The 15849-nt window shown below is 34.3% G+C and overlaps 1 protein-coding gene across 21 annotated transcripts in view; it reads right to left on the bottom strand.

Moving 5' to 3' along the window:
* The window catches only part of FIP1L1 (factor interacting with PAPOLA and CPSF1), a 75941-nt gene that overhangs the window by 17919 nt on the left and 42173 nt on the right, over positions 1-15849 (bottom strand). For 13 of the 21 annotated variants that reach the window (XM_009207095.4, XM_009207097.4, XM_009207104.4 and 10 more), the window contains 2 exons: positions 13204-13297; positions 10999-11155 (listed from right to left, as the gene is read on the bottom strand). In XM_009207095.4, the coding sequence (XP_009205359.1) occupies positions 10999-11155; positions 13204-13297 (251 nt within the window). Of the gene's footprint in view, positions 1-4246; positions 4283-10998; positions 11156-13203; positions 13298-15849 lie in introns of all 21 variants that reach the window. The other 8 variants (XM_021939140.2, XM_021939142.2, XM_021939146.2 and 5 more) reach the window with 1 other exon arrangement.

Genomic DNA, 15849 nt, shown 5'->3' with positions numbered 1-15849 from the left:
AAGTTTCTTTATGAATCCACAAGTCTACTAAACTGACCCATAGCTAATGGCAATTCTCATTCATCCTGAGGTTACCTTCCTGTTTCCCAAATTACTAAACTAAAAGAATCCAGCAAACCATACAAGCTAGCAGAGTCCCAGACTCCAAAGTAAATGAGAAAAGTAAGGAAGGCAGAGCATTAAATCTTTTTAATATACACTATAACCTAATTATCTTTAGAACAATACGGACACTACTTCACTATTTGATCTAGTTTTCATATGTAAATATATGATTATTTTCTTAGATTTATAAGATACAGATTTGTAAGATAAGATTTATAAGATAAAGGAATACACCAAAATCATCCACCCACTCTATATACTATAATCCTAATAACTTTACCTAAACGAATGTGAGCCAGATGTATCACTTTAGCTAATGCTTACTTAGCATTAACTAGCATTAGCATTAATTAACATTAGCATTAATGCTAATGCTTAATGTTAAAATGTAAATTCATGCAAAAAACTAAAAAATTTCTAGTCAGCCCCTTCAAACTTTAGTCCTCAAAAACATTTAAGTTGTTAAACTTCCACAAAACTTAAAAAAAGATAAAAGACATATGACCAAAGAATCAAGTACGTTACAAGCGTAGTTAAAATTACTGTCTGCCTTTAATGTTAATCTTACTACAGTAGTATCATAGGACAGACAAAAATAATCTACTGGATTTAAAGACATAATCAAAGAAAAAACTATCTCATTCATAGGTCTTTCCAATCAATACCTACACACCAGAAAGTTGGCATGGCAACTAGGAAGGGCCCTTCTTGTGAGACCTCCATTTCATCTAAGATGTTATTTCAATGCAAATCTTTATAAGCAAATGTTCATTAAAACAAGACTATAAAGTTGATGAAACACTATATAACCAATTCTCTGACAATTATTGAATGTATTTTCAAACTGAAATATCATGTAAGGCCAACACTATTCTCACTTAAAAATCACTATTTAGTATTTGACTCTTCTTAATAAAAGAGAAACAGTATAAGGGAAAACAAAATTCATCTCAAAAGTCCCTCTCCTTTCCCCTCCCAACACCTTCATCTTCCTGGCAAACACATGCTGCCTAACCTAGACAACAGACTTAAATAAGGAAAATACTTTGTTTCTTTTCTATATCCTTTATCTGAAAAATTAGTTTTAAAAATGTTGATTTTCCTGGAAAGCTATACGTAACAGTAGTAAAAGTAGATTTCTAGTGCTGGCCAAAACCTTTTGGAAAAGTAATACTCAAGCTCTAACAGACTGAATAGATTAGTGGTATTAAAACTTGAACATAGGCCGGGTGTGGTGGCTCACGCCTATAATCCCAGTACTTTGGGATACCAACATGGGTGGATCACAAAGTCAGGAGATGGAGACCATCCTGGCTAACATGGTGAAACCCTGTCTCTATTAAAAACACAAAAAATTAGCCGGGCATGGTGGCATGTGCTGTAGTCCCAGTAACTCGGGAAGCTGAGGCTGGAGAATCGCTTGAACCCAGGAGGCAGAGGCTGCAGTGAGCCGTCGTGCCACTGTACTCAGCCTGGGTAACAGAGCAAGACTCCGTCTCAAAAAAAATAAATAAGTAAAAAAATAAAAACAAACCACCCTGAACATGCATCAGAATCACCTGGAGAGTCTCTTAAAACACACAGATTGCTGGGCCCTTCCCCTAGTATTTCTGATTCAGTAAGTCTGGGGTGGGACCAGAAAACCTACATTCCCCTAAATTTCCCAGATGATGTTGCTGGCCCAGGACTATACTATGAGGATCACTGGATCTGATTCTAAGCTTCTCTCCTAATTTCACTGCTGAGCAATTTAATACAGACTAAATAAATCCCATTCCAAACTTTTATGAAACAAAAGCATCTACCTGTGACACTTAAAAGTACTATGAGAGCCTACACCATACGGCATTCTCAAAAGAAAAGATGATTTATTTCTGGTTGAGACAGGGTCTCACTCTGTTGCCCAGGGTGAGTGGCATGATCATGGATCACTGCAACCTCTGCTTCCCGGGCTCAAAGCAATTCTCCCACCTCAGCCTCCCAAGTAGCTGGGACCACAGGTGTGTACCACACCATGCTCAGTTAATTTTTCACATTTTTTGTGGAGACAGGGTTTTGCTATGTTGCCCAGGCCGGTCTCAAATTCCTGGGCTCAAGCGATCCACCTGCCTCAGCCTCCCAAAGTGCTGTGAGTACAGGTGTGAGCAACCATGGCTGGCCTTAATTTTTGCATTTTTTTATAAAGATGGGGTTTCTTCATGTTGCCCAGGCTGGTCTCGAACTCCTGAACTCAAGCAATCTACCCGCCTTGGCCTCTCAAAGTGCTGGGATTACAGCAGTGAGCCACCACACCCAGCTTAATTTTTCCAGTATATAACACATACACTTAAATGTAAAAGTGGGTGGGGGTAAGACCTGAAATCCTATTTGGGAGATTGAAGGAACTGAGGCAAAGAAATAGAAAGGCAGCATTCCTGTTAAACATCATATTAAAAAGAATTTACCCACACTAAAAATTCCCACAAAATTAATAGTGGGCTTTGTACTCACAAAAAACTAAACAAAGATTGTCTATAAACTCATTCTCAGTGTAGTCTGTCATCATTTTATTATAACTAAGGCAAAACAGTTTCTGACATGGCTCTCAATGATCCCTGTCTGCTGGTACTTATGTCCTGTCCCATGTGGGGGCTGGATATTGTGACTTATTTCTACCACACACACAAAAAAACCCAAAGAATGTTACTTCCATGACTAGGTTACAAAAAAGTGATTTCTATTTTACTGGCACCCTCTCTGTTGCCTTCTTGGCTTATGTGCTTTGATTAAGCAAGCTGACATTATTAGATGCCTACACCAGTGAGGAACTGAAGCCCTGTCAATCCAACAGCCTAGAAAAACACAAAATCCTTTTAACAAAGAGGTGAGTGAGCTTGGAGACAAATACTTCCTTAGTCAGGCCTTTAAAGAAGACTGTAAGGTCTGAGAGAGACCTTCAAGTAGAGGATCCAGCTAATCTATCCCAGATTCCTGACCCATGAAAACTGTTCAATAATAAATGTATGTTGTTTTAAGTTACTACATTCTGCAATAATTTGTTATACAGCAGTAGAAAACCAATACATGCAATAACCATTTATCTTTTCTCTATTCAAATTCAAATGAAAGAAAAAAATGGCAGAATATGTAAACTACACTTCCTATTTCTCACTAGTAAATTGCAAATTCCATCGGCAGTGTTATTTAAGAAATAGATAAACTTGATCACTTTCCTTAAGTCTCATGATTTGTATTTCAAAGCCTTGATCAAACTCAGAAGTTTGACTCAAAAAGAGTAGAAAAGGCCAAGGTTTACAAAAACCTTTAAATATCACCTTCTACCAAAAATGCTTTTCTATGTAACAGGATTTTAAAAACTAAACACAAACAAAAACATACGCACACACATGTGTATCATCTCATGTACCATCCACCCTTAAATACAAACCAGAATGTAGAAAGAATATGGCAAAACCAGTATTTCATAATTAAAACAATTACAAGGTGCAAAAAAAGATTTAAGCTATTTTTAAGAAAAGTGTTAAAAAGTGGTATGGTCACACAACAAAGTAACCAAAAATTTACCAGCATACTTCATGTCTAAAAGGTAAAAAAGATAATTTTACATAAATTATAAAATGGACAAACTATGTTACCTTTATTAGGATCTCTTACTCTTCTATTTTATAAAATCTAAAGCCTACAGAAAATAAACTTCTTACACAAAACATTTATGATAGAAGTATCAATGTTTTTTAAGAGAACTTGTAAAGAAATTATCTCTACCAGCTTCCATATAATCATGAGATGATCAAAAGAGCAGTGTAAGCAGAAGGCAGAAATAAAACTAATTAGATTCGACAAAATGTGGTGTCAATGATGTATTAAAAATGTAACCATTATAAAGGGTGCATCGTGGAGGAGAAAGCACATTTAAAAATCAACATCCTAAGAAAGCTTTTAATCTCTATTACATTTAAATAAATTTTAATTGTGCCAGAAAATTCTATTTATTATAATTAGTATTGCTCTCTGTTTTGAATTTACTGAAAACACTGATAGGCAGGCTTTTATAATTAAATATAGAAAAACACAAGAGTAAATACAGTTTTCAAAAACTTTAAGGAATTCTTTTTTAATGGTAGCTCTGGAAAATGCTTACATTTCTGGCAAACAGTGTCAGTTAATTTGAGGTAATCTGTTGAGTAAAACAAAAAGTCCATGGTATTATAAAATTAGCTTAATAAATGTTACAGTCATAAAATAGTTTCTCAATTAAAGGGATAAAAGCGTACTTCCTCAAGGGCACTGATAATATTCATCCAATATAGGCCAAGCTTCTGCCAAAGCAGTATTCTCAACGTTTTGTCCAGGAATTCCTGGGGGTCCTTGAGACCCTACTGAATCTGCCAGGTCAAAACTACTTTCATAAATTTACTAAGCTGTGGCTGGGCGAAGCGACTCACGCCTGTAATCCCAGCACTTTGGGAAGCCGAGGCAGGCAGATCGCTTGAGGTTGGAGTTCGAGACCAGTCTGACCAACATGGAGAAACCCCATCTCTAACAAAATTATGAAATTAGCCAGGTGTGGCAGTGCATGCCTGTAATCCCAGCTACTCGGGAGGCTGAGGCAGGAGAATCGCTTGAACCTAGGGGGCGGAGGTTGCAGTGAGCTGAGATCGTGCCATTGCACTCCAGCCTGGGCAACAAGAGTAAAACTCCATCTCAAAAAACAAAAAAAAATTTTACTAAGATGTTATTTGCCTTTTTCATGCTCATTCTCTTACAGTGGAGTTTCCAGGGGCCACATGACTTGTGATATCACAATAGATTTAATGTGAAAACACACAGGAGAAACCAGCTTTTTTCTACTAAGCCACACCAAAAGCGTAAAATAAGATGACTTCCCACTAAATTTTTAAAATTATTCTAGGAAAAGCACAGTTATTTTTCATAAGAAATTTTAAAATGTTAACATGTAATGAGTGTATTATGCATATCTCTAAACTAGTATTTTAATTTCTCAGTTTTAATTTCTAATATTAAAAAACAGATAAAACATACGTAAGTAGAAACTCTTTGGGATCTGCAGCAATTTTAAAGAGTTTAAAGAAGACTGTAACTAAAAAGTTTGAGAACTGCTGTGCTAAAAAACCAGACTGCTAACAGAAAAATAATCTAATGAGAATGCAGGACTTAGAGCAAACGCAGAATGACCCTAGATATGAGCAACTCGCCGCCCGCCCCCACCCTCTGACCCAATTCCTATATATCATCCCTAACCCAAAATTAACATATTTAAGAAATAAACAAGATTTTAAAGTTCATGAAATTAGTAGTACTAGATGACTAGTCAGACACTGATACAAGACAACAGTCTTTTAGGACGAAATCTACTTCTTTCTAAAATGCAGAATCCTACATATCTCATATCTAGATAAACAGTTAAACCCTACAGCTAACTTTAAAAGCAGGGATGCCTGGTTTGTGGTCCAGAGTAGTTGGGCTATATCTCAGTAAAGCAAAGACCTTTCTTCAACTCAGCAGAATTCCACTACTGGGCTACATTTCAATTGTTCCCAAGACCCACAGAACTAGTCATTTGAGGCTTATAAGAGTTCATACAAAAACAAATGAGTTTAACTGAATTTGCCTTCTATTCTTCAGCAAACTCTACTACAAAAAAAAAGAACATCAAATATGACACTAAAGTAAATTAACATTTAAAAGCCTAAATTAAAAGCCTACCATAAAGTTAGCTTGTAGTCATTAAATTCTATTATTTTAGAAACAAACAAAGTCAGTCAGTCACAGATAGACAAATGCATGATTCCACTTATATGAGGTACCTAGAATAAGGAAACTCATAGAGACAAAAAGTAGAATAGAGGTTACAGGGGCTATCCTTAGGAGGGAAGGAGCTTAGTGGGCACAGAGTTTTTGCTGGAGATGATGAAAAAGTTTTAGGTACAGATCATGGTGATGGTTACGTAACATTGTGAATGTATTTAATGCCAATGAACTACACATTAATAAATGGCTAAAATGACAAATATATTGTATTTTACCACAACAAACAAACACACAAAATCACCTACCCTATAACAATACTTCCAGTTTTACAGTTTTTCTTCCAATACACAAGTATTTCAAAACTGACTTCTTCAGCTAAACACAGACATCTTAACACAACTCAGGCAAACAGTAAAAACCTTATTCAGATTTTCAAAAATCTGATGACTGTTCCTTATAATCTCCTTAACTTCCCTACCCACCAATACGTATGCATGTACTTCAACATGAGAGAAATGCTTTAAAAAAAAAGTTTCTAAGACATGTTACTGTGACAAATACACGTAATCCAATAATACAATTTTCTGGATATAGGTACTGATTCATTTCAACATAGTTAATAAAGAAAACAGGCTTTCAAGCAAAACTGCCTTGGTTAGAATTCTGGTTTTACTATTTTCTAGCTATTATTTAGATGGCTTATGTCCCCGTTCCTCAGTGCAAAATTAGAATAATATCTACTTCAGATATTGTTCAAGAATCAAATGAGTGAATACATGCAATGTGCTCAGATAGTACCCTGAAAAGTTAGCATCCAATAAGTGTTAGCTATTATATCTATTATTACTCAGAAACAGTATGAAACCACTCTAATGTATTTCTGAAAAAACTTAGTACAATGGAAACTATTTTCTGATTCACAAGAAAATGAAATAACAAATTTTCTGAAAATTATAAAAGAACCAAATTAGCCAGTATTTTTTTTTTTCTTTTTTTTTTTTTTTTTTTTTTGGTGAGATGGAGTTTCGATCTTGTCACTCAGGCTGGAGTGCAATGGTGTGAGCTCAGCTCACTGCACCTCTGTCTCCTGTGTTCAAGTGATTCTCCTGCCTCAGCCTCCTAAGTAGCTAGGACTACAGGTGTGCGCCACCATGCCCAGTTAATTTTTTTGTATTTTTAGTAAAGATCACCTGACCTCAGGTGATCCTCTCGCCTCAGCCTCCCAAAGTGCTGAAATTACAGGTATGAGCCATCACGCCTGGCCCAGTATTTGTTTTCAAGCTACTATTAGTATGGCTGCAGGGAACCACGATAAATACTTTTGCACTTCCAGACATCTCTTCTTTCTTTATTGTATTCTAATATATAAATCTCCTCTACTCTTCATACAAATCTATTATGGCCAGAAATACTTTGCGCTCTCTGTGTTACTAGCAAAGTTTCATATATGTTTGTAGGTGTGTGTTTAAGGGGGAGAGGAGGCAATATATTTCTCCTCTTCTGTGAACTATTTGACAGTGAAAGTTCTTCAAATGAGAGTTATCTCTAACACCTTATAATTGTTAAACAGTAACTATCTACTTATGCAATAAGCCCTCTGTAAATTTGCAAGAGTCAATCACAAATTGTATCATCTAAACCAGGGAATTTCTTTCTAAGAATGAATAATAATAATTATGCTGGAATAGAAAGTATAAAGTAGGACTCTTCCAGGCAAATCTGGATGTATGGTCACCCTACTTATTAAAACAAAACAAAACAAAACTAGTAGCATCCTAAAATACGGGAATAAAATATCATTACTATACTTATCACATTTTGGACTTTAGTTTTAAAAACATTAGACGTCTAATGTTAAAAAGGCAACATTAAAATACACTGAAATTCATTCTTTAAAAAATATTTTTTCCATTTTCTTTTGATTATTTCTGAAGAAAGCAAAAAAACAAGACAGTTTATCTAAGAAAAACGGAGTATCTTTTAAGGCAATACTTACAATTACAACAAACTACGGAACATAGTGTAATCATGTGGTTCTGTGGTAAATGGTAACTGAAAACTACAGCTTTAAGCATGGCAGCTGGCATATATCTATGCAGCCGTACTGTTATTCAGAGCTAGTGCCCATCCTGATCGAATGTACCAGGTATGAATCCGAAAATCATCTTTGCTGTTATGGACACACACATTTGTCGTTAACTCAATTAGCAAACACATTAGGGAATGCCAAGTACATACAAGACTATTGTGACTAAAACTGTAGGGAAACATAGATAGAAATACATAGCCTGTATGCTCCCCAACAGCTCACATTCTACTGAAAATAAGGAGCAATTCAGAGAGTCTCAACTTCAAATATTTCGTTTTAAACAACTGGTATCCTGCTCAGCATATATACCAGCATTAGAATTCATTTGAGTCTGTACTCATTAAATACTCATAGAACAGCATAGAAATATAAACCAAGAATAAGCATCAAAGGAAATCTGGATTTTAAAATACAGAAAGCATGTAGCTCAGAATTAAGTAGAAAAACAGATTAGGCAAAAGAAAAATAATTAGCCGCACTCTATAGTATAATGTCATTAATAACCTAAACACTGTTCAAAGATTTGTTATACTTATGAACAAAGGTTACACGAAAAAGAAATGGTCAGGGGTAGTGGTTCATGCCTGTAATCCCAGTACTTTGGGAGGCCGAGGAGGGCAGATAGCTTGAGGTCAGGAGTTCAAGACCAGCCTGGACAAGATGGCGAAAACACCATCTCTACAAAAAATACAAAAAAGGCCAGTATGGTGGCACATGCCTGTAGTACCAGCTACTCTGAGCCAAGAGGATCACTTGACCCTGGGAGGTGGAGGTTGCAGTGAGCTGAGACCGCACCACTGCACTCCAGCCTCGGCGAAAGAGTGAGACCCTCTCTCAAAAAAAAAAAAAAAAAAAAAACAGTAATTTTATCACTTTGGAAAAAAGTAAACTCCCAGATAATGCCACTGCCTATCTATAGCAATTACCTCTGTAGCAATATTCTACAGAGTTTCTGAATATTCTTATACCAGCTAAGTATTTGTTGTTATTAATTCATACCAATTCTGTCCTAGTTACTTTAATAATTAGTACTAAACATACAAAATGTTAGCCATCTGGGGATATACTATATTAGTAAATAAGGAAATCCTTTCATTTTGTCATTTGTGACAACATGCATGAACCTGGAGGACACTGTGCTAAGTGAAATAAGCCAGACACAGAAAGACAATTACTGTACAATCTCATTCATATGATCCAACTCATAGAAGCAGAGAGTAAAATGGTGGTTACCAGAGGCTGGGGGCCATGGGTGAGGGACGGGAGATGATTTTCAAAGGACACAAAAGTTTCAGTAAAATGGGAAAAAAAGTTTTGGAGCTCTACCGTACAGCATGGCAACTATAATTAATAACTGTATATTTCAAAACTGCTAGGAGAGTAGATTTCAGAATGTTCTCTCCACAAGAAAATGGTAAGTATGTCAGCCAATGAATATATTAACTTGATTTAATCATTCTACAACATAGACATGATCAAAATATCACACTGTACCCCATTAAACATATACAAATAATACCGTCAATTAAAAATAAAATTTTTAAAAAGATTTTTAAGAATAAAAAAGAAAATGATTTCAAATCACTTACTACCTAGTAAAGTAATATTACAAAGGAATCCAACAGGATTATTAACACAAACATTAATAATTTTTTAGTATCATTAATCAAATATGTTAAAACATTATTTCTTTTATTTATCTAATTCTTTTTCAGAGGACAAAGGATTCATATAGAAATCACAGAAGTCCTCATTTTGAATCACCTAAGTCCCCTTTCATTTGGTTATTACTCAGCATATTAAAGACACAAGAACCACAAGTCAGCCCCAACTAATGAGTGGTTTCTGCTCAATCTATTTGTTGGAACAAGAAATTCACTGAATTTAGAAATACTAATGTTGTCTAGAATAAGGACCTCAAACCTATATTACAACCTCCTCCTTCCTCTATTTTTGAGACAACAGACCCTCTAAAGCCACAAGTCATTTTTTCATATTTTTCCATACTTTTTGAGAGTAGAGGTGACAGTGGAAGGAAATCAAAGGCACTGAGGATGAAAGACAGAAGCAGTGGCTGACATTTAGAGGCCAAGGATGAATATGTTAGGGAAGGACTATTCAGACCCTGTATTTGGTTCTGTACTCCGATCACAACTGGCACCTTAAAACAAAGACAGCTCTCTTGCAAATAAAAGTGAGTGAGAGTACATGGCTCTCTAGTATAAACTGATTTTATTAATAGGAAGTAAAGCCTAATACATGTCTTTCATGTTGCCCTGATGAGGATAAGCAGCTATTTTTTCATCATTTACTACTAGCTTTCTCCCTGGGAAGAAGTTATTATTCTTAATCAATCTTGCTAGTTTCATAAAAACTTGGTTAAGGCAGATAAAGATTAAAAACAAAGTAAGAGAGGCAACCAGATGAAAAATTCAAATAAAAATAAAATTTGGGAATTATTTGTGAGTTTATTCTCTATCACCACTAACCTGGTTTTTAATTAGTAATCAAAAGTAGCTATAAATATGATAAACATTTATATCACTTTTGTTTAAAAGAAGTAAATACCAGGCACCCAGTAGCAGTCTCCAAAAAGGAAACCAGTATACAGAAGACCAGACTGAAATATTAATTTCAATCTCTTCACAAGATAAAATGTTTTGATCTACTCCCATCCTAAAAGTATCTTTAATGCTTCTTTTAAAACAAATTAACACTGGTAAAGTTTATAACTGAGTATGGATTTATACATATCCTATTAGCAACTTAAGTTTGGGGATCATTATCATATTTTTGAATCACAAGATTGGTATCTGTATATTTTTCTCAATTTTAGAACACTGTCTCTTTCCTATACTGTGAAATAGCAAGACACATATATATCTGTTTCAGTGTGAATCTGTTAAAGATAAACATAATATCTATTACTTTTAATGTAATGCGATCAAGATATTATTTTAATTGTCAAAAATTTAAAAAAACACTCGCAAGCTATTTTTCTTTCAAAGTCAAATGTCTTATTTACTATTTACCCGGTGGTGGAATCAGAGGTGGAGCAGTGCTGACAGTCGGAGGAGGTGGAAGAAATGGAGGAGGTGGAAGGTGAGTGGGAGGAGCTCCTGGAGGGAAAAACGGAGGTGGTTTGCTAAAATTGTTGTCTACTTCAGTAGCAGATCTTTCAGAAAGGACCTAAAATTAGAACACAGTTAAATAAACAGATGCATACATATTATGTAAGATTAATCTTAGTAAATTAACTTCATTTAATCTAAGAAACAAAGTAAATGGTAGTTTAATTCACATATATGTATTTTTGCGGGGAGAGTAATAGTTCTACATGTGTGATATGTGCATACATACGCCTATGTGAGCATACACACACATATACTTTTTAAAATGTGCATATTCAGATCTTAAGAAAAAACAACTGGCTCATTGTTTCTTAATAAAAAGTAATTTCTTAATAAAAAGTAATTAAGTAATAAAAACACCCCACACAAGAAAAAAGTACTTCATAAAGATCATTTAACAAGTATTATCTTTGTCACCCAACCAAAGTTAAAGTATTCAATTAAGGCAATGTAATCATTAATCAGACACTAGCCTTAAGAAATTAACATGGCAGCAGGTCAGTCATTCACTGTACGAGGGCCTGTCATCAACAGGTTGCAAAATAAGAGACTGTCAGGCATGCATCAACAGACTGCAAGCAATAGGCAGCAAGATATGTAAATAACTTTATCATGTGAGCCTTGTAACTTTAAGAACAGGGTTTATTCTTGAAAAATAAAGTAATGTTTGCAAAATGCTTACTTGTGTGAACAGGTTAAGGGACAGACACCATAAGCAGCACCCCAAACCTACTGAAATAAAACAAGCAAACTGGCACCTCAAAATCTGGATTTTTGGTAAGGTCCCCAAGGATGTGTAAATAAATTTGGGAAAGACAGCCAACATAATGTTGTATATTTAATTTATACTTCTCAGATCCTTGCTGACTAAAGCAATCTTTTAAACATACAATCCCTCTTTCTATTAATGTTTCCTATATTTAAGTGCAGTGTTTTTTGTAGGGCTTATGCTGATAAGCTATTTCTTTAAGTATTTATTTTGAGAAATCATGGCATTTTAATGGTAAGAGGAAAGGAAAAATGGACTAACATCTTCCACTATAGAAATGATTTGCCTTTAAAGATGCTAAAAGGAACATTTTACATGATCAACTTATCGAAGGTGAGAATAAAGTGCTCTGGACATTTTCAAAAGGACTCAGAACACAGAATAAATAATGAAAAAAGTATGGCCAAACTGAATAGCTGGAAGTCTCAGTTATTAAAGTTCTAACATCAATTATCCAGCTTACTGATAATTCACCTCCCCTCATTTTTTCACTTAAAAACAAAGGAACTCTACACCTCCCCCGGAAATGTCACATTAAATAAATTATGGTATATTCATCCAGTGAAGCTATCAGGAAGATATTTTAATCATATTTTAAGAATATGAAAACATGCAACTAATTTTTGATGGGGGAAAAAAGTATACACAGAAATATAATAGTATCCCAATTTTGCTCAGTAACAAGAGATGTACCAGCTGTGGTTATCTTTAGGTGGTAAAATCACTGGTGGTCTTTTATTTTTCAATCAGTGAACCTATATACAAGTTGAATATTCCTAATCCAAAAATCTGAAATCTGAAATGCTCTAAAATCCAAAACATTTTGAGCACCAATATTTTATTCCAAGTGGAAAATTCCACACACAAACTCATATGTGACGGGTCACAATCAAAACTCAGGCCCACTACACAGTTTATTCAGGGTTGCCAAAGGAAAAAAGATGATCATAAATTAACAAATCATTACAATAAATTAAATAACTTATTTATGAAACATAAATTTCATGTTTGGACTTGGGTCTCATCCCTAAGATTACATACATACAAACATTTCAAAATCTGAAAATTTCCAGAATCTGATACACTTCTGGTACCAAGCATTTTAGATAACAGATATTCAAACTGTATTACGTTTCTATCAAAGAAAAGGAAAAAACCCTATTAAAAAAAGATTCAGAAATTACAAATTCTCACTGGAAATGCCTTTATAATAAAGGAGGACTCGTTCCACATTTTAAATCTCTTTGTATCACCTAAAACACAGCACAGCACTATGACTATTGAATAAATTAAATTAGAATGCTGATATCATCCTTCAATTTAAGAAAATACTAAACCTGTATGTTGCTGTTCTCATTTGCCCGTCGCCTTCCTTCTACTCGGCTGATAGTTATAGTCTGACCAATAACATCAATTGCTCCAGGTAATCTCCTGTAACACAAAAATTGAATCAATTCAGTTTCACCTAATTACATGCTTAAAAAATAATACAAGCAGTAAGAGAGAAAAACAAAATGTGTTTGCAATAAATTTTAAAATAAAATCAGATCACAATACACACTGAAAAATATCCCTGAGTTTAAGCTCACTACTTTGCACTGTCATAAACATTTTTATTAATAAGCTAGAACCAACATACCCAACAATGATCATAATGTTAAGTTTTAAGTCTCTGTAGAGCTCTTCTTCTAAACTTACTAGTTTTAGTAGTCTCCAAATAAATTTATCTTTGTGAAATTAAATAAGACAGCAAATGCTAGACAAATGGAAATTTTGGGGCCACTACAATTGTAGCACATACTACAGCTCAGTTACAGAAACCTTAAATATTCCCCAAAAAGGACTGAAAATATTGCTCGTTTTAACACACACAGGATATATTCCAAGTGTTAAAAAATATAAAAAAGGAACCAGTTTGCCATTTCTGATAACTTGCATTTAGATAGAAAAATTCAAATATTTAAATACTTGCCTTACCTCTATTTACAATCTTTTTAAAGTTTATTAGGATATGGAAAACACAGTCTATCACAAAACAATGCTACAAATTTAAGAGAAAAACCTAGTAAGTTGTGATTTTAAATAATTAAAATAATGTTAAAAGCTATTATACAGATGAAGGACTTTATAAAAGTATGCATGCCTAAGACGATATAGAAATCACTTGGAGAAATAGGCAATGAAAAACAGATGCAAATTAGATGGATTTCTCTTCATCTAGATTTCAGTTCTGAACAATACTGTCTTTAAAACTTTATAGAAGGAAAACAATTAAAACATCATAGATTCTTCGACAGTCACTAGATTAGGCTCCTAAAATGACAAATAACAGCAGCTACCATTGGTTGGATGCCAAACCTTCATTGTATCTAAACCTCACAAAAACTTAAAAATTACTGTATACCTGTTAGAGACAAGCCATGGTCCAAGGTGAAATCACTGACCTAAGCATGAATTAAAAGGCAAAACTAACTTTCAAACCTGAGTCTTTCTGATCCCAAAGACTACAGACCTCCCCTCCCCTTGAGCTAGGTTTCCTTCCAGCAATACAATTCACCTTTGAGAAATTTAAGACTTTTCTGGAAATCTTGAGTTAGGAAGAGTTTATCTCAAGTAGACCTTGAAACACTCCACTAATTATTTTGTGCTAACAAAGACAGCCCTATAAAAAGTATATCATGACATCTGAAATGTTTTCAAGTACATAGTTCCCACTTACCATCTCTTGACCATTTAAGACTTCCCTTCTCTATAATTTTAGTACAATTTAAAAATGTTCAAGCCTTTCTGATTTTATGCCTGAGTCATTGACTTCCTAGATTTCCTCATGATCCCAAAGATAAAGAATGATTTCATTGGAGGATTAACATATCCTCCAATACAGCTGAGGAAAGATCTTAATATTCATGTTACAAAAATCCAAGTATCTCTATGATAAAACAAATATTGCTTCAATTTCTTCCTTATAATTTAAATTGCAAAGCTATGCCCACCATAACTGCATTATCAAAGCACAAGCCATCAGCCCTCTGATATACAAACATTTCATATTCCAACATCCTACCAAATACATGTGTGCATGTAACGGAGAGGCCATAATTTCCTCTCCGTTAATTGCTGCCCTCCATTGTCAAAATTTTTACTTTCACTCTATTTCCTTTTATACTATTTTCTATTGCCAATCACTGGACTCTCTCCTTCGCATTTTTAAATTTATTCCCATCAAAAACAAAGGAGGTATTTGTTTGGACTTGAAAGTCAGATAGCAAATTCTCCAAACTGTTAAAAGTGGTAAAAATTAGATCCAGATATAAGACTAACTTTCCTGTTGAGGGGAAAATTTTCTATAGCCTGTCTTTTACCATTTATTTCCGAGGATCTCTAGGTTTCAAAAAGTCTGGGACACGTGGAAGTATTCATCTACTAAAATGTACCCTTAAATATGGTCAGAAGTCTAATTAGTTTTTTTCAGCTTTAAATTGATTTTTTTGAATCACTAAAGATTCAAAATGGCAAATACTACGTTTCTAAAAACATATAACTGAGAAATCAGCTTTAATGAGTATATCCCTAAAGGGAGTTCAGAAAATTACAATTCTCTACATTTTCAAAGCATCTCCTTGTGCCCGTATTTTTTAACCACATCAACTGACTTAATCATATAAATGAAGCTTACTGTTTTGTTCAGAAATGTTTTATGATAGACACACAGTATGTACCAGAGTAACAAAAAGCACATAATATCTAACACTGACAAATAATTTAAAAATATAATATTATTCTGATGCCACATTTTGGAAAAAAATATTGAACCATATTATTCCACGAAAGTTCTTAATGGACAGCTTTTTCTTTCATTGCTTAAGAAGATTCAATAGAGTTTCCCTATGAGGAAATCTACTGTAACTTAGGAGTTCCACAAAGCGTAGGTTTAATTAGGCCAACAAACTTGTTCGGTAAGGTAGACAGCTAATGCTATTATC

The sequence above is a fragment of the Papio anubis genome, chromosome 3 (genome assembly GCF_008728515.1).
Source record: "Papio anubis isolate 15944 chromosome 3, Panubis1.0, whole genome shotgun sequence".
NCBI classification, from domain to species: domain Eukaryota; kingdom Metazoa; phylum Chordata; class Mammalia; order Primates; family Cercopithecidae; genus Papio; species Papio anubis.
This window is presented reverse-complemented; position numbering and strand designations above follow the sequence as displayed.